This window comes from Ruditapes philippinarum, unplaced genomic scaffold (genome assembly GCF_026571515.1).
Source record: "Ruditapes philippinarum isolate M1 unplaced genomic scaffold, ASM2657151v2 ctg734_1_1_1_1, whole genome shotgun sequence".
NCBI lineage: Eukaryota > Metazoa > Mollusca > Bivalvia > Venerida > Veneridae > Ruditapes > Ruditapes philippinarum.
In genome coordinates, this window is record NW_026855182.1 from 58,812 (window position 1) to 79,677 (window position 20,866).

At 32.3% G+C, this 20,866-nt stretch overlaps 1 protein-coding gene across 1 annotated transcript; it reads right to left on the reverse strand.

The window, feature by feature from the left end:
• Nucleotide 1: 1 nt before the first annotated feature.
• LOC132742329 (zinc finger protein 2-like) lies at nt 2-15,674 on the reverse strand. Its single transcript, XM_060730696.1, has 4 exons — nt 15,537-15,674; nt 12,775-12,956; nt 11,890-12,046; nt 2-216 (listed from the first exon to the last, which is right to left on the reverse strand). The coding sequence occupies exons 2-4, from the start codon at nt 12,862-12,864 to the stop codon at nt 17-19; spliced, it is 447 nt and encodes a 148-aa protein (XP_060586679.1). The 5' UTR covers nt 12,865-12,956; nt 15,537-15,674; the 3' UTR covers nt 2-16.
• Between the last annotated feature and the right edge of the window lie 5,192 nt (nt 15,675-20,866).

Sequence of the window (20,866 nt, forward strand, 5' to 3'; positions counted from 1 at the left end):
TAATATTTAAACAGCATCAAACAGTTATATTGACATTTAAATGCACTATTTGATGTCTTTTCATCGACGATTTCTGGTTGAACCGTTTACCACATTTTGTACATTGGTACGGCATTTCTCCGGTGTGAACTAACATATGTCTGGTTAACATTGACGGCGAACGAAACGATTTTCCACAAAGTGTACACATATATCCCATCGTTTTATAATCCACATCTGAAAATATAAGGATATTTAATGTAAATCTACTATAAGAAAGTCCCCGAGACAAAAGTGTTCATGCCATCCATCTCTTTAATCTGATGCTGGTCTCAATAACAAATTAGCTCTACATTATCATTTTCAGTTTTATTTAGTACGGTACCATAGCATGACATAAACAAATATTTAATCAAATACATGTAAATCTCTTGTTTCAATCATAATGCCACTAATGATTCTTCTGAGCATGACAATCCCCCTTTTAACACATAATGAAACAAAAAAAACCCTCAGCATTCAGGAAAATAATTCATCTTGAACAATACTTTCCTAGAATCCATATCAGTCCTAAATAACACAAATTTACTTCATATCTTTACTAGGTATCTTTACACTCTATCTTTACTCCATTTCTTTACACCATATCTTTGCACCATAATCTTTCCACACCTTGTATCACTAAAATCAGCAAATCTTCGAAACGCATACAAAAAAATGCTAATTTTAGAAGTGTCATAGACATTCATTTTGTAATGTTAACGAAAGTATAAATTTTTTAAAATTTTTCCTTTCACTTTAAAACCTGTTTATCACAAACAGAAACCACTTGTAGGGGCTTTTTCTCCAGATGAAATTTCTCAAAATTTTTTGGGAAAATTTTCCTTTTTTTAGATTGAAAGGTTTTGGTTTACAAAAACCCGGGCAGATATACTTAAAAATCCGGGGGAAAAAAAACCCAGACACATTTATTTTTCCTTGGCTCCCCAAAAGTTTGGTTTTGGGAAGAGGGCCAAAATGATCCTGGTTTTTGCCATTTTGAAATTTGGAAGGATTTTTGCATTTTTTCCCCAAAGGGGGGTTTCCCAATTAATTGTTAAAAGGGAAAATTGGTTACTAATAACTGCCCCCCCTTTACTTTTGTCTTCCCTTTTGAACCCAAAGGGGCCAAACATTTTGGAAAAAGGGGATAACCAAATTTTACCCAAAAGGTTTTCTTTTTTTTCCTTTCCCTTTTTAACAGCAATCAACTTTATTCACAAGAGGCAACCTGCAAAATGTGACTAAAATAGGTAAGTATTAACTACGCAAAAAACAAAAAAGGTATATATTCATATTAAAAAAACACCTTAAAACATTACCACTTCATTCCATCTGGAAACCTAGCTCACTGGCTTTGGGGCAAAATAGGTTAAATAGACAATTTGGATATTCTTTTTTAACTCTAAGAACATTCAGCCAAACCAATTTCAAGGTTCAAAATCAATGTTTTCATCTTTTTATTTTGTTGTTGTTGTTTGTTTTTGGAAAAAAAGTGGCAGGTGGGTGGTTGATTGTATTTTCTGGATGGAGGGACACAAGATATAAAATGTTTATCCTTCACAAAATGTGATCCAAGGAACAAGCATTCCCATCAACAAAACCAGGAAAATTTTAAATGTTTCTTGGGCAAAGAAAATCAAAGTAGTTTCCACTGTTCAACACAACACCTTTTATCAAACACTGGTTCCAGACCTTTTGACCTTTTTTTAACATTACAACAAAATAACAAACATTTTTTTTTCCTTTTTTTCGTTCAACATTTTTTTTTCTGGGGGTTATTGGGAAAACTATCCTGCCTACTTAATATACACAAATTATCAACAATAAACCAACATAATTGGACTCCGAGTTTCAAAATCCATTCATTTGATTGGCTTATTCAAAACATTTTTTCATAACTTTAACTGTCCAATAAAAAAAATTCTTTCATTTGATTGGCTAATCAACAATTTCCATTCTTTCATGCTGTCCAAAATCACAAGAATTCTTTCCACACCAATCTAAAACCGAAATTGTTTGGTGTTACAAACTGCTAGTTTCAATGTTAAAGGGAAAGCCCCTTTTCCTTTTTAAATTTAAATTTTTTAAAAAAGGTGTTTAAATTGTTAGGGAAAGGATTTTTTTTAAAAAACCCAATACAGGCTTAAGAGGGCCCAATCTTTTTAAACCTAAACCTAAATTCTGAAAAGGGGGTTGGGGTTTTTTTCCCCAAAATCAGCTTAAACCCCCAATCCCCGGGTTTTTTGGATTAAATTGGGGGTTCGGGCCCTTGAAATTTATACTTTAAAAAATATTGGAAGGGATGCAGGTTGACAATAGGCAATTCCCTGAAAGGCAAAAAAAAAAAATCAAATTAAACTTAACAAAATTTCCTGATTGGCTTCCCTTTTTTTTTTTTATTAAAAAGGAGAAAGGGGAAATTAATTTAAAATTTGGAAAAAAAGGCTTGGGAAAATATTTCATTTTTAAAACCTTAAAAATTTATTTAACATTTAATTTCAAAAAAAGATACCCTTTTAATATCATTTTTAAAAACAAATAACCTTTAAAATTAAAATTTTTTTACAAGGTTAATAAAATACTCCCCCTAAATTTTTCCTTAAATTTTGTAAATTATTTAAATTATTAAAAAATATAAATACACTTAATATTTTTAATTTTAAAACAAAAAAAAAATTAACCCCCAACCTATCCTTGAAAAAATTTTAAAACCAAAATTTTTCCCATTATCATCATGTTTCATGTTCAAAAAGGGCAAAAAAAAAGAAAAAAACCAATCCAAAGGAAATCCCCATTTTAATTTAACTGGCCCAATTCTTGGGATTAAAAAAAAAACAAATGTTAAAAAATTTTTTCCGCAAAATGAATTTTAAAGGAAATTTTACCAGAAACATAGATGTTTGTTGTACTATCATCCTTTTTTGATTACTGCCCTCAGTGAGTTCAAACCATCATTTCTGTCTCAACATTATTTGGGGGGTTGAAATGACTGTTTTCCCAATGTCAATTAGAAGATTTTTCTTGGGATGGCGGGTTGCAGCCGGGTCGGGGGGAGGGGGGGGCAGGGGGATGGACATAACATAAGGATATGTATTATTCAAAACCAAGGCTAGCTTTGGCAAACTTTTTTCTTCGACGCCCAATTTTTTTTTTTTTTTTTTTTTTTTGCGGCAGACATTACATTCCTTGTAATTTAATTTTCAAATAAAGCAAAGGTTTTTTCCTAGCTAAACCTGTGCACAACTTTAAACATAAGTGGTTAGTATTTATTTAAGGACACTAACAAAAAGAACTTCCCATTCCCCTTGTTTCAATTTTTTTTAAAACCCTATCTAAAACCCAAATTTTGTTAGGGTTATTTTTACTTAAAAAAAACCCCCTTTTTCATGAAATTTGTAAATATGCGTACAATATATTCAACCAAATTTATTCCCTTTTTCTTTCAACTTTGGAAAGTCTGGAAAAAACACGAAAAAAAAAAATTTTTTCATCTTTAAAATTTTTTTTTTCATCATTAAACACTTTTTTAAAATGAACTTAAACCCCATCCTATATTATATTAAAACTTTTTAAAACTGCCCACGAATATTTTGGCAAAGTTTGGGGTTAAATAAAATTTAAATAAATGGCTCTTTTTGAAAAAAAGTTTGTTTTAAAACTTTTTAAATCCCTTTTCAGTTTTTCATTTTTTTAAAAAATTTTTTAAATTTTTGGGCAGAGTTTTCCTGGTAACAATACACAGCACCAGTATTCTGATATCAAATTTTGTATGATAACCTATCAATTTATAACTTACATAAACAAGAGCACTGCATATGGTGTTAATGCTCATCTCGGCAAAGGACAATAACTATCACTATTCACCATTTTTTGTAAGTTAAAAAGGGACATAACTCCTTATAATATTACTTTAAATGTAATTCTCCTCGTCTTACATCTGTGCCTTGTTGTGATAATCAAGTATTTCAATTAGTTTCATCTGGATGCATTTAAAAATGTTTGATTAATAGACTACATTAAAGTTTTTGCATGACGTCAACTACCAAGCAATTATCACTATAGCTCAACTTTTTCTTCGAAACAGATAAGCTACATGTAATAAAAATCAAATATTTGAATATGGCAAAACTTATATCCAAATATTAATTTTCAGTATTTCCAAAAATTTATAAAATTTTTTCACTTTCCCCTATTTGGAGAAAATTTTTAAAGCTTTAAAAAGGTTTAAAGCATTCCAAATTTAAATTTAAAGGGGCCGGGGATTTCTTTTTTTTAAAAAGTTTAGTATTCAATTTATTAAAACTTGAAAAACTTTTTATTAGGAACAGTACAGGAAATAAAGATTATCACAAAAAAATTTCTAATTTATGGGAAAAAAACCTTTAAAAACAAACTTAATATTGAAAGTTTAAATTTCTTTTTAAAAGAAAAACTTTCAATCATTTTCCAAAACCGGGGAACCCCCGTAGATTCTCAAAAAAATATTTTTCATCATTTACAATCATTTTTTCCCCCCAAATTTCTTTTCCCCTTTTTTTTTTTAAATCCTTTTATCAAGTTTTAATAGTTTCAAAACAATTTTAACCCTTTTAAACCTTTTTAAAATTTTAAAATAAAATGATTTACCTGCTTTTTAATTTTGAACAGTCCATTCAACAGTTTACTACAAGATCTCAATTGATATACAAATATTGAGCTACTGACAGTATAGAGCCTGGTCAGACTGCATAGATTTGTATGCTGGCCTGGCTCTTTTAACTGGTGGCAAAGGCTTAAATCTATTTTTGATTCCAGCAGGTTAAGGGCTAATAACTTCAATTCAGCATATTTTTATTTGTATAAATATATAATGCTCAACCAATCTAACATCCATTATAACTCTTTTTTTCTCTCCGAAATTTGACATTTTCTTTGTTTTCAAAATTAAACAGACCTGTTCGGTGTTAACAGTTTTATGCAAATTCATGTGGATTTTTCCAGTGCTAACAGTTTTATGCAAATTCACATGGATTTTTCCAGTGTTTACAGTTTTATGCAAATTCATGTGGGCTTTTCCAGTGCTTACAGTTTTATGCAAATTCATGTGGATTTTCCAGTGTTTACATTTTTATGCAAAGTTATTAATGAACTTTTCCAATGATATTTTATATGTATAAGCCAAACCAATGCCAACTTTAAATCAGGAGAAACTTGGTAATAATGGATTTAGATGTTTGATTAAAGGCACATTATGCTTCAGAAACGTTTACTTTTCATTCTTAAGAAATGGTAAACATGAACTTTATAACATTTAAATAATGGTTCTGGACTAAGAACAACTACATATAACGAGACACCAAAAAAAAAAAAAAATCTGAAAAAATGAAAAAAAAGAGCATTCCTCAAGGCATAATGTGCCTTTAGATTATATATTCGTACAAAGAAGCAAATAACAAAACTTAAGTAAAAATAGAACATACTTAAACCTAGGATAAGTTGCCACATTCTTTCCCCGACGTTTCTTTTAAATTCTCCAACAACTTCCACGCTCAAAAAGACGAAGGAAAAAAAAAAACAACAAATAGCCGGCACCTAGTCAGTGTTTTTTTCTAACATTTTCAGGTCCAGAAAAAGGGGTAGATTTAGGTCCAATCCCTACAAAGTCCTATTGAATCACAACTTGTTTCACCATTTTCCAAATTTCAACATTTATAATGATTTAATAATTTAGTACAATTTGGTGGAACCTAGCCTGTCCCCGCAAAAAAGGTTGAAGTTACACTGCTAGTGAGGATGTTTATGCTTTGCTTTTATAAATTATTTACAACTTTTTTGGATATGGATTTTAGATCTGATATCCTACTATAATTTTGTCATGCATAGTATAAGCAGAGAAAACTAAGTCTTTGTCAAAGCAACAATGGTCTTGGCTTTAGGATTTAAACTAAATATTGAGCCGCATCATTGACAAAACCAACATAAAAGGGGTTTTCGACCCGCAAAGGATCCAGGGCCGCCGCGCAAAAACTGCCCCAGTTTTGATCAGGATCCTTTGCTGTTCACTTACAAGCCCCAATTTTCAAGTAGAGAAAATGATAGCGGGCAGCATGGGGTCCTTGACTGTGCGGAAAAGCGCGGCTGGGCTGGATCCCTTTCTGGTCGCAAATCCATTAAAGTTTTTTGTTTATGGGGGCCCCGGTATATATTAAACAGTTTTACTTAAAAGTTTTTTAAAATAGTTTTTTAAAACTACCATATTTAAAAAAGGAAATTTTTTTTTAGTTTTATCAAATATAATTTAAACTTTCTTTCAATTTGGGAAAAAAAATGTCCCCTTTTTACTAAATTTACATAAATTATTGGGAAGGGGGAAAAAAAACCCCCGTTTGCCTTTCTCTTAACAAATTGGGCCAAAAAGGCCCTCCCCAAAAGGGAAAAATTTTTTTTGTGTCAAAAATTTAACAAATTTACAAAGTACAGTCAAAGCCCATGGACCTTGTGTATTTTTGCAAAAATTTCCCCCCTATATTTTCCCCCTGTATCTTTAATGTTGAAAAGCAAAATTTTTTCTAAAAATGCAACCCCGAAACCCCCGACCGCTTTAAAAAGTTTAGCCCTTTTTGAATCCTGTTATTTTTTTCTTTTTTTTCTCAAGCAGAAAGGGGGTTTAGAACAATTTCCCAAACTTCAATTAAACTAACACTTTGGTTGTGATTAAAATTTAAAGAAAGCTCCACCAAAAATACGGGCATGCTCTTTTTTCATTTTTTAATTTCCCTATTGGGCATTTGGGGAGTCAAGGGACAGCGCCCCAAAAACAAATCCCTTTTAAGGAAAACCAAAAATTGAGCAGCAGGTTTTTTTTTTTTAGCTTTTTTTATCCCGGTTTTTTGGCCCCGATTTTTTTACTAATTTTTAAAGCTGATTTTTAAATTTTTCAACTGGGAAAATGAAATTTAAAATTTTTTTTAAAATGAATATAAACCATCCCAAAAATTTTTAATACAATTTTACAATAACGCTTTTTTTAAAAATTGACTTTCAAATTTTACAAAAATTTGGCCCTTTAAAAATTGCTTATATAAATTTTGGTTGAAACTCATATTTTTAATTAAACATTTGATTGAGAAGAACTATCAACCTACATTTCTTTGGAAGAACTGGCAACCTATCTCAAACACTGTATAACATAGTAAATACTCTAAAATAACAAATCATAGTAATATTATCATTCACAAACAAGCATTTATTTCAAAATTAAAAACAGAATGTAATTTTGGGAGATTTTAGTGTCTTTCTGACAACATTCAATACATTTAATGCAGGTGTTTATTTCCATTTTCTAAGTCTTTTTTGTTGTTTTTAGGTTTTAAGAGTGTGGTCCGGGGGGGTGGGGGACTGTAAATGTTTAGAGGAGTAAAATGGAAAGATAGGTATGTTTCTACAAAAAGATCTGTAAGAAACTAACCTACACCTGTACAGAATCAGGTTAGCACATGCACCTCAATTGTACCAACAGCAGTGATGAAAATCTAATTTGAAGACGATCACAGAATTGTAATTGCACTATTAGCCAGTGCATTGCAGTATAGACATAAAATGGCATTTTGAGCCTTTTTCACTCAACTGAGACAAACAAACAATGTGACCATTAAGTTCCAAAATTTAGAAGTCATGGACTGTCAAACGATTGACATCTGAAGTCACATTATAATAATTATATAGGTAATGAAGGAAGAGCATTATATTATTTATGGGAGTTACCAAGCCCAAATCAAGGAGTAAAGGACTTCCACACTTCCACTATAGAAGTCCTGAACCAAAAAAGTTGTAATATTGGGCAACAGTTTCTGATCTCAGATGAAAAATGATGCCCAATTATCAATTTATCATTATTAGGACAGTGATTTTTTTTCCAATTTTCAAAACAACCTGTGGCCTTCTAAGGGGAAAATATAGCGAGATAAATCAGAAAATGGGAAATACTGAGAATGGAATCCGAATTTACCCACACATTTTATTAAGTTTTCAATTTTAATTCAATTTAACATGCATGGTACATAGCAGAGGCTATAGGGACAGTTTCTGTCTTCTAGGTGATATAATAAGTCAGATGCAGTTTAGTCATGGTTCTGGTGAAGAAGTGCACAGGGCATTTCAGGGGAAAATATTAGCTTTTTTAGGGGAAAATATACCTATTTTGAGCTAGGGGAAACAGCCTTTATTCGGCTGTAAAATACAGGGGAAAAAATCACTGTATTTTATCGAAAATCATATCAATCGGTGTGTTTTCAAGGACAGGTAAGGAGGGGTGGATGTTAGTCATAGGAATCAGTTGTCACCTGGAGTTTCTAAAGTAATTATTCCAAATGTAGATTAGTCAAGAACATAATGTGGTCTAATATAAACACATACATGAATTTCTAAACTGTATGCTTTAAGCATTTTTTGCAATAAATCATTAATTGAATGTCTTGAAAAGACTAGTTATAATAAATGCATTTTGTGGACAAAAATTTTATGTTTGTACATAAATCTATTATCATTTATGATTTAGTGATGCTTGTTTGTGAATAAACAACAGAATGCACTCACACCTTCATCAATTATGTGAGACATGTAACATACACTTTACATGTAAAGTAAGTCTCTGAAATTTATTCTGTTTTTTTTTTCTTATTTCCAAAAAAAGAATTATTTCATTAATTTACAACAAAATATGCCATAAATATTACATGTAATCTCACATAAACAAAGACGGCAGTTGCAAACTGTTAACCATTTCCAAAGATCAAAAACACTTTCTGTATGTATAACAATTCCTGTTTTTCAGGTACATAATTTTATAAGTTATTTTACACACATTGTTTATTTAAGTGCATGTACATGACATTATTATGTACATGACATTATTATCAATTAATGCATAGCATTATATATTCATTGATTTTTTTTTTTAAGGAAAATACTAAGGGATAATGAACAAATAAGATGTGGTCAATTGATCTGGTTAGACCATGCAGATTTGTAGACTGGCCTTAAGCTCCTTTATCGTTTGCTCGGATAACCAGCCGAAGCATTTTTTTGGTCATTTTCTGTTGCTGAACCAAGAGCCATGGCCCCATATTCTATTATTACAGAGTGAAGACTTATTCTTTTTTTTGTTGCGTTGACTGACGGATTGCACCTACTTAAGTGCCCGTTTGTGCCTGAGATAATTTACATAGGGGCACCCGAGTAATTCCTCCACCAGTAAAGTTGAAAAATCTCTGTGAATCAGAACTGACACTTAACAATGGTTTACTAGTTTGCTTCAGATTTTATACAAAACCTACTCTGTTCAAAATACAAGGCAAATAAGCTAAATTAAGTGAACTTCCCAAATGTCCCTACATTCATCAAAAGAAATGTAACAAGGAATTAAGGTACAACCACAGACTGTTTGTAAGATAACTGGATAACTAAAGTCCACAGCAGGTATCCCAGGCACATACAAAAGTATCAGGAAAATTTTGAAAATTTGACTCTCTTATCATGATGATTACCCCCAAAAGAAATTAAAAAAGATAATCTTTTATAATTTATAACATCAAAAGGGATAAAATTTGGAAAGGGTCAGAATTACTTTTTAAAGAAATTGAACTTACGGGTTCCCTGTTGAGGTTTAACTTGGCCCCCGGCGCACCTTTGATGGACAATTATCCTATTAAAAAATTGGGGTACCATTTTTCTGGGGAAGCGGGTCTCCGGCTCAAACCTGTTATTCAGTTCAAATTCTGATTCACTAATAGCTTCTACTTTCCAAGTTGGGGTCACATCTATAACCCTGGCACCCCGCAGTTCTTTTTCACTTTGTTATTTGTGCCAGTGTAAATTGTATTGTATGTCTTATTATTTCCTTGCTGTCGTCGGGGGTTCGGTTTTCATCGCCTGTTTCCAATGTTTTCCTGAGGTGTTGAGATAGCCCCTGGTTGAAATGATGCACCGGGAGTCATTTGACTAGATTCTGAGAATGATGTGTCAGATGAAGTTCTATCGGCCAGGCCTTTTGGAATGTCATATGGTTCATTCTATTGACGAAAGAACGCATCTTGGAATACTTGAGGTGAGAAAGGGTTTCTTGGGATCCATGGTGATGGCAATCGTGGACTTCTTGGACCGGGTCCAAGATCAAACTGGGCCTGGCAATGGCCCCTGTGATTTCAGTCTTTCTTTTTCCTTCTCGCTTGTAACTTTTTTATGGATGCCCTGTAATGAGAATATGTAAATTCAGGTACTTTGCATATTCAATTCATTTTTGGAAAAATCTACTAACAGGATTATTAAATTATACATAACCCGGGTGTTGTTTTCCTTTTTCTTCTATGAAGCCCCTGGGCCATTCCCCTATAAGATTAGTTTAAATTGTGCAGCTTACTCCTAAAATTCAATTGACATTAAGTTTTTCCTTTACCTATTGCAAAAAAAATTATTATAATATACAGTATTATATACTGTGTTAGTATTCCAAAGATTTAAGGAAGGGCTTGTTCGCTATTTGACAGAAAGCCCTGCATGATATAATTTTTTACAAACTGTGTCATATAAGATTGCAATAATAGATTGTAAATGCAACATATAGTTCATGAAATTTAATTGGTCACAAGTATTTCAAGTTTGATTAAACTTTAGGGAAGTACTGCAATACAAGTTCACGATACAAGTATAAATCATAGTGTGTACATTTATCTGCAGAAAAAGACAAGATAACACCTCTCATCTTAATAACAAATTTGTTTCTGCATCCTATGGCTTATAAATTACTACCAAATGCACACAATTAACAAAAAAAGCCATGTTTAACAAATGTATATGCTGTTAATGGCTCACTTAGGCAACAAGAATCATGATGCTTATGTTTGTTGGCAATTATCTGCTTGATTGCTAATTTTGGAAAATACTGGGGTCATTCAAAATGTACCAAACCATATGATTCCTGTGACTCAGCCACCCTCATTATCTGTTAATGCATTAGACCAGCGATTGTTTTTCATTCTTTGTTTGGGTTCGGTCAACGAACGGTCCGTAAAATGGACACTTTCCAGTTTCTTCAAAATTTAGCATAATACAGTCAACTATCATTATCTCGGCATCACTTTTCTCGATATTTTGTTATCTCGATGAATTTTGAAAGTTCAGATTTTCTCAATTCTTTACCTATATTAGATATCTTTGTTTATCTGGATATATTTATTTCGATACTTTCAATATCTCGAAGTAAATTTCAGACCCAACAGCTATTTTCACACTTTTATCCCTTGTTTATCTCTACTTATACATTCTGTCCCCTGATGTGTGAAAAACACAAACCAGACAATAATCGCTCAATAGCGCAAGTCATAATGATGAATATGTTTTTAACAAGTTGAGCTGTTATTATAAAAGTAAATCTTATTAGAGTGTTGATTGACTTATGTCCAAAAGGAGGGAATATTCCATTATTTAAAAAAATATTTTATGACTTTATGACTTGAAATGAAAATGAAAGAGTGAAAGTATGGAAATGTATTGTTGCAATTTTGTTTCACAACATCAAAAATATTCAAACAGCGGTCAAACAATCTCGAGAAGGTCCTGATAACCAACCCGGGAAGATATCAGGATCGATCACGCTAAAACACTGTTTTCTCTATAGTTTTGTATTACTGAGTAAACCTGACTATGTGTTTTTATCACAAAACACCCATATTTCTACTGGTAAACATCCCCTTATGTAACTTTATAAATATTGACTAATTTGAATTAGAGATAATAGGCTCAAGAAAACACGATGACTTTGAGATACAGAGAGTCGACTGTATATAAAGTTTAAACTAATTCTATCTCAAAGATAAAACAAATACATCATACTTTTAAGACAGAAACCAAGGAACTGTGTTTTAACATCTTCTTGTTCTTCGAGGAATCCTTTTCCAGAATCTGAGCCCAGGTGACTAAGTGTACCATCGGCAACACTGGCTGTCAATATCACTGACTCTTCGTCTGTGTGTGCTGCCAACTGCTCAACCTACAAAAAATAAGACAATTTATTATACGTCAAAACGTATGCAATATCAGGACTGGCAAAATCCACTGATTATCATTTTGCCACTTCTGAAATATCGTATATTCTTAACATCCCAACATTTTCACTATTCTAAGACATTTCTAGCTTTTTTAGAAAAATATCCCTTAGGAAAAGTGGGAAATTTTACAAACTACCTTATAAAGGTTTAAAGTTATTTATAAGTATCAGGCATCGTAAAATATTTTCAGTCACTCATCCTGCAGGACAAGAAGCTTCTAAATCCAATGTGCAGATAACATTTTTCTATTTGTTTTGTATTTAGTAAAAACTCTTAAATACTACTCGTAATTACGAGCCGACAAGGATTTTATTTCTCTTTCTTCTGATTTATGAATAAAAAAGATTATCTTAGAAAAAGGGCTTAAAGATTGGCCCCTAGTAACAGGATAAAAATGCCATGTAACACCAATGGTTTTGATTATTGTTTTCTTCCAAACCTGAAAAGTAGTTCCTACTTCCCCTTAAATCTGAAAAAAAGCCTTGCATGTTTATTTTGTTGGGTTTTTAGTCACACCAACACTGAGTCACTGACTGAAACAATCATATGGCGACTTTTCAGCCTTATTCAATTATTGGTTGAGGAAGGCCTTTGGACACCTTCGTGAATTGTTACATGTACCAGTGGGCATAAATAATCAAGGCCCTGGGCTGATATGATATATACTTACCAGTTGTTGTATTTGAGCTTTGATTATAGCTTTAAGGATGACTTTATATCCTGGAATGTCTTTAATAACCTCCATATCTGGGGCCGCCATTTTCCTGCCTTTTTATGCAATTCAGCAAGTGTACATATAGATCTTTCTTGGCATCCAGTAGTGATGCTGGCTTCAGCAGTTGTCAAATGAGTCTGAAAGCAGATGAGCAGATGATGATGATGATGATGATAAACATGATAGAACTTAATAATAGCTGTTTGTTGAATTGATTTAACAATCCCGAACCTACTTGACCTTCAGTGGCTCGGATGGTAATATATTTAAATTGCGTTGAACCACCCCTATTACATCTATTACGACATAACAAAAATTTAAACAAGATTGCATTTGAGAAATTCTTGGTAAGGGTCTACCAGACAATGCCTTATGCAAAATATCTAAGCTCTAGGCCTTTTGGGTCTTTACAAGATGGTATTTTAAGTTTTTACTATATGTACATAATTATAGTCCGCTTCCTGGAACCAACTAGTACTGGTGTCATATGAAGAAACATGGTCGTGACCACAGTAGGGCTCGACCCCATGATCTCTGGGTTGAGAGGCAGACACCTTAACCACTACTGACTAGGCCACCAAACCCCCCTTATCAACAACTATGTTGTCTATGCTTGTCATTATCAGGCTACAGTACAGGATAAGTTCATCACTCTCTCTTCCTTTCCTCACAGCATTCTGTACCAGAAAACTAAACTTGGCACATTTTTGTATTCCAATTTTGTTTCTTAATTTATTTTGAATAAGTCTAAAGTTTGAAAATATGCCCTGTATGGAAGCTAAAGTTGCAGGCATTCTCAAAATGGGGTCCTTAGGTTTCATGTTTGATAGAGAATGTTTGTTTAACTAAACCTTTACTTGCTGTACTTGTAAAAACTTATTAGCTCAAATTCGCTTCAACTGTTAAGATTTTTGCTGGTACTATATAAAGAGTCATTATAGGTAATCCCCCAATTTGAGCTTTAAGTAAGGTATATTGTTGCCTATACAAACAATTATCACTTCAAGTTACTTGTTATCACCTTTCTTTGTAAAGAAAATGCAGCTCTAAATGCACTATATATTCAAAACATAACATAGTAAATAGTATTATGCTGTATTATCCGGTAATGTCCAGTATTTCCCAGAAAAACACAGGTTGGGCTGGGCAATATCCCGGTGTAACCTAAATTTGGCGATATAAGAACAAATGTCGATGGCATTTTCAATAAAACACATTATTCTATAATTATACTTGATATAATTTTACTACAACTATTTAAAAGTTACTTTAAGTTGATTTCTAACAATGTAATTGTTCAGCGGTTGCCAAGTATAAACAAATATGTCTGATGTAAAATCTTACTACGATCTGAAAACGTCACCGAAATTCGGCGATTCTGATTGGTTGCAGTAAATTTTTAATTTTGGCGGAATTGTGACGTAGTCAATGTTGACCTAGATTGGCAGTAAAAACAGTAAGATAACAGACAGCGACTGTCAAATTATTTTAAGCAATAATATCAATCAAATAGAGGAAAGTATAGATAAACTTGAAGTTGCATCAGGTAAAAAGACACAATTTTCTCCATGTCATATATATACAATTTATAATGTTTACCAGCCGTATCTCCATATTTAGCACAGAAAATCACTGGAGTTGTAAAAATAGACCATGGGACATAAACATGATGGACATTTTCCTCTGAAATCTCGCGTGAATGACGAAAAAACAAAAAATCGCCAAATTTAGGAGAACGCCGAATTTGGGTCATGGTTTGGATACTCATAAAACCCAGTTTTTTGCCAACCCCAGACTTCCCGAAATACGTCGGTCCGACAGACATGTCCGATAAATTTTGATCAGGTCCGACGAGTTTTTATTCCTGATCGGTCCGACTGTCCGTCTTTTATCCAAGCCGCATGTTTACAAAATGGCGTCGCTAAAGGTGCCAAACCTTGGAAAAATAAAAAATCTACGTCAGAGGAACAGGCAGAACAGCAGTAAAAGGATAAAAAGAATAGACCTGAGACAAAATTTAATGAAAAATAGAAGCAAGACAGTGAATCGTTGGTGTATGATAGGGAGGAGATGAAAATGCGCTGTAAGGAATGTGCCGATTTTTACGGCGAAAAAATTAAAAACAAAAAGTGTCTTAGAAATACAAACACAAGTTATTCTTTGATTTTGATCAATTTTATTTGGTCCGACAGATTTCGTTTCGGTCTGACAGATTTTCATGGTTTGTCAGACCGAATGTCTGACAGTTTTTTTCAACTTTCGGGAAGTCTGCAACCCTGAATATTATCTATCTTCTGTTAATGTCAAACCCGTCTCAGGGACGTAGACATGTTACACGAATAACATGATTAAACATATTTCAGGTCAAATCAAATGCAACTAGGGTGCCCTAATTTAAAAAGTTTAATATTAAAGGAACAATGGGTGGAATTACATGGAATGAAATTTTGAAAGGGGATAAGAGGTTACCTCTTATATGAAGCCTGCATATCAAAGACAAGCTATCCTCATTTTATAACATGCATTGTTTTGTTTTCAAATCTTGCCAACGCTTGGATTTTTTTTCAAAAGAAAATCTAGATCGATCATCGAGATCTTTGTTGACACGATTGATATCGATTTTATTTTCTTCATTAAAAATATAAAGAATTAATATGATTTATTGGGCATCCATACAAGATATGGCCCAATTTTCCAGTCAAAAAACACACAATTACCTGAATATTTTGACACAAAACCCGGCTTTTTTCTCGTTGATTTTCAAATAGTTCAATTAAGAGTAATCAAGGGAGATAAATTCAACAGCGGACGCGTGGTGTGCAAAAATCGAAAGGATTTCCTAAAGGTAAATTCCGACATCACTCCTATGGAAGATGTACGTCTATCCATCCAACCAACCAACCATACATCCGCCTTAACAAAGCCTTGATAAAGAAACTGAAAAACATGACTGGAAACGATTTCTAATGTTAAAGCTTTGTAACACCGCACTTTGGGGTCAAACGCACTTTGGGGTCCAACCCCAAAGTGCGTTACGTACTTTGGGGTCCGACCCCAGAGTGCGTTACGCACTTTGGGGTCCAATTTCGACCCCAAAGTGCGTTAAACAGGTACATATGTATTTTTTAACATCAGGCAAACGACCGCACTTTGGGGTCATAGAAAATTAATGTTCATAATGTTTTAAATAATATATTGTAGTCAAAGCGAATGGTAAACAAAAAATCAAGGTATTAAAAAGACGCAAAACATGTGCCCTGGATTATAATAGAATCAATAGGGATTTAAATGGTCTTGATTAGTAAGTGAAAAACTTTTCACCAAATAAATCACCTAATAAAGAATTTGTATCAATTATTAAGCTTAAAATTTTATTTTTTTTCAAATTTTCCATTTATTTTAAAAGAATGTACACCTTTCATTAACTCCATTGTTTTTAGCTAAATGGATTATTTTCCCGTTTTTTATTTACACATTTTATAGAAATATGATAGTCTTTGCATAGACAAAGGTGTTAATTCTGGGCAATTTTAGTAAGACATTTCAGTAAAAAATGTGCCTGATAATATGTTGACAGAGCCATTTATTTAGCTAAATGTGACATATAAGAAACTTGACTAGGTGTAGATGCGGCTTTAGGTAGTAGTCCTAAAATATCAAATATTTAAGTAGTCGCACATTAAGAGCGGAGCTTCAGAATAATGTAAAATTCTCACTGGGGGTATAGAGGGGATTGTGGGGTATCGACCCCCCCAGGGTTAAAATAACGTTTTAAAGGCCCATTATGCTTTTATTTGTTTTTCTTAAAAGCTTTCTTATTTTGATGTTCTTCTATATTATCCAAAAAATACACATTGGCCAATTACCTAAACCATCTTTTTCATCTGTTGCTTTTTGGCAATGATGAGTACAGTTATAGTGTATTAGTATTTTATATGGAAGTCAAATACTACATTGTTTTGACTACTTTTATGACAAATAATCTAACATTTATCGCTACTTTATTCAGGTAACAAGCATCTTACATTTCTCTGATACCATTATTTTAACATTATAAAATTCATGTTTGCTCTTTCTTACGAAGTATGTAAGATTTCCCATTAAAAAAGCCTCTGGCGAACGGTTGTTACGGAGCTTACAAAAACCCTTAAGTTTGTTGATAAGCTTAATAATGTGTTAATTTTGTAAAAATCACTATTTATAGTCCGATCGAAAATTTTGATGTTTCACCAGAACATTGCAATAGAGTATATTTATAGTTCTTTGGAAAAAAATATTAACTGCATTTTATTTCATTCCCAACATATTTAAAATGGGGCTCAATATGGCACCAAAAGTTATCAGGTAAATGACTGACAAAACGGGACATTTTCCGCAGCATCTTTTAATTTTAGGAATACACAATTTCTGTACTAGAGTATTTTGAACGGTGGCATAAAAGTGACATTTGCATTTTTTTTTATACTTTTTTGTTTTGTTTTTCGTACATATATTTTTTAGTTTGTCGTACATATTTTTTTTAGTTTGTCGTACATATTTTTTTTAAGTTTTGAACACATACTTTTTTTTAGTTTTGCATACATAGATATTCGTTTTTAATTTTGCATACATATTTTAAAACTAAAAAAAATGCAAATGTCACTTTTATGCCACCGTAATTTTGTTATATGAACACAATTTTTAGATATTTCGAGTGGTAAAATTAATGAAACTTTTATCACTTAAGCATCATCAAAGTATTGACCGCCATCATGAACTCCACCTCAAATATTTCAATGTCGCAGATCGAAAATAAGTCAGTACCCAGTATTTAAGCAGAACTCAGATGACACCTTTAGATCTCTGGAACCCAAAGTGCGTTGATATGTAGCATATTGACGCACTTTGGGGTCAATTTCTCGATTTTGACCCCAAAGTGCGTTTGACCCCAAAGTGCGGTGCGATGTTTAACGCACTTTGGGGTCGGACCCCAAAGTGCGTTTGACCCCAAAGTGCGGTGTTACAAAGCTTACAGTACACATTGAATAATTTCGGTACAAGTCAACCCGGCCCCAGTCAACCCGTTTATTATGTCTAACTGATTTTTTTATCAAAATATGATTTTTTTTTCATTTTCGAAATTTATTTTTTTATATAGATTTATAATGATTTGCCATCTTGTTTTTAAATATCTTTTATATTTGCTTATTTAAATGTAAATTATGATGTGCTCATGAACACATTATTAAAAAAAGTTAATATGCCTACTTTACATTTGTCAAGAATTAAAATAATAGCCAAAGAAGTGTTTAAATGCCTGTACGGAAAATCACCGCCATATATAAATGATTTAATTCAATTTAAAAATTCCAATTATTCTTTTAGGTATCAAAAAAGTGTAAATGTCCCAAGGGTCAAAACAGTAACATACGGTAAGAATTCTTTTAAGTTTGAAGGTGCCCAGATATGGAACAGTCTCCCTAATGACATCCGCAAGGTTGAAAATTACAAAGAGTTTGGGAGACTGATCCAGGTCTGGAGTGGCCCAAGCTGTAAATGTGCTATGTGCTTGTAAATTTGCTATGTGCTTGTTATTTTGCTTAGTTTTAATTTATGTAAATGCTTAGACTACATGTTTTGTTTGTTTTCTTTGCTTTTGTGCATCCCTTTTTAGTTTGCTATGATGCTTTGATTATATGTTGTGTGTTAATTTTTCTTAAACCCTTGTATTTTATGCTAGTTGAATCTTTGTTGTGTTTGTATGCTTTGTTCATATTAAAACTCCTTATTCCCCATTCCATTAGGCTGTGCATGCAACTAAATTTTAGTAAACTTTGTTTGTTACACTGTATGTGCTTTATCTTGTTTCTTTTTATGGTGTATTAGTTCTATCATAAATTTTTATGCACTTTTATAAGTAAGTTTAATTTTATCTATTTATTTATTTATATATATTTTTAGGAAACCTTCAATTACTTATTAATAAATTGTAGATGTTAACTTATAACTAAATATTACTATTTTATTATTTTTTTTTATTTTTTTATTATTATTTTTATTTATTTCACATTGCTATATGTATCATACTTAAATTTCTAGACTACAGTCATTTATTTATTACTTTTAGAAACTGTTATTACCTTTAATACAATTTGTACTGTGCATGTCATCAATCTATGCCTTAATTTACCATCTTATTGTAAAGTTTCTTCTTAACCTTGATACTCTTATTTCATGCTTAAGCTGCTAATAGTTTTATATGCTTTTATTTTCAGAACTGTTATATGTTAGTAAATATGTTTTATGCCTTTGTTATTGTCGGTAAATAGCTTATTAGCTAATGTTTCTTGTAATATGTAAACCGACTTAAAATAAAGTTTCTTGTATCTTGTATCTTGTAACAGATATCTTAATTATAATGGACCCATTCATGGAAATCAAAGGGCTGCAACCTCTGTGGTATTTTCTGATCTTTGCAATCTAAATCATACTGACTATCTGTATGTATTTTCCTATATAAGTTTATTTTATATACTATAATTAATCTTACGCAGCGACTGCGTCTATAACAGTTTGAGATTGATACATATGGAATTTTGCACGACTAGAGTTGCATCAAAAAATCATTTTCATTTTTTATGACAGCCATACTTTATCCTTGCATATCGTGGCTACTTCCTTAAAAAAGACACTTCAAAAAAAAAAGTTGCCTCGACTAGGATTTGAACCTTGGGCCTCTCACACCCCAAACGAGCGCGCTACCTCTGCACCACGGTGAAGTAATACATATGTAGCTTGAATAATAACAAATACATTGCAATTCTAAATTGAGAATTTCCATTCCGTGTTTGTAATCCTTACTAATTTCGAGGTATTTTCTTCACTATAAACCTGTTGTTTAACACTGATGAAAATAATTTAGCGAAAATCTTCTCGCCAAAACAGTACGACATGTATATATTCCACTACTCGACAGTCAGATTTATGTGTACTACGCTCTGGAGTATTCGGTAATCGACATAGCTCAAAATAGCATTTTCGTTGATTAAGCTTTACGGAAATAGCCGAACATTTTTCATTGGGTAAAAAAGATATTCATCCGCGAAATTTGTGATTGTAACCTCATATTTCTATTGACTACTCTAAACTTTTAATGCACTGTAATTCGTTAAATGCATACATTAAAAATTATTCTTTATTTTAAATTGCTGGTTTTTAAGCAGTTCTGAGTGAGAAAAACTACTTTGCGTTGTTAGGTCTGTTAGGAAAATTTGTGTTAGACCGTGGATGTTAGCTATGTATTTACTGATCTTGCGATCAGAAAATACAAAAATCCTAATTGCATACTATTAATACAACTCGTTGACGTTAATTATTAATTAACAAAGTATTAAATCAGTGTTTTATATTATCAAAAAGCTACTGTAAAAAAGCATTAGACAATCAGGAAAATAACACCATTTTCAACTCAGTCCCATCACAATGCTGACATACAGTCGGAATAAAAATCACCAGGCGCTTATCGCGCTGGTCGCTGTATTCGAAGTTAAATCAAACGCTCTGCTATTGTAATGGCATAGACAAATACAAAACATTTCAAGACTTTACACCAATAAGCCAGCCTGACAGTTCGCCCCTAAAACGAAACTTCTGTATACACCCCTGAAAATTCTGTATACGTCGACCTGACCGGGACTCGACCCACACCACCCCGGGACCCTCGCAAAAATATATTTCGAACTGTTACAGTAACCAAGCTAGTGAGTAGCTAGTTGAACCTTGCCTTAAAGGCCCATCATACCCAAGAAATACTTAATTTTATTTCTAAAAAGCTTTTTATTTTTGGTGTCTTGTTACAGTTTCCACAAAGTTACTCAATGGTAAACTACCTGGACCATATTTTACCTTATTTTTTAGCCATTATTTTACACCTTTTTTTGGCAATAATTACGGTTATAATTGATTAAGTATTTTGTATGGCAGTCAAAGTACTGCTTTGTTTATATTTTGCTACTTTTATGACAAATGATTTCACATATAGCACATCTTTTTTCAGGTATGAAGCATC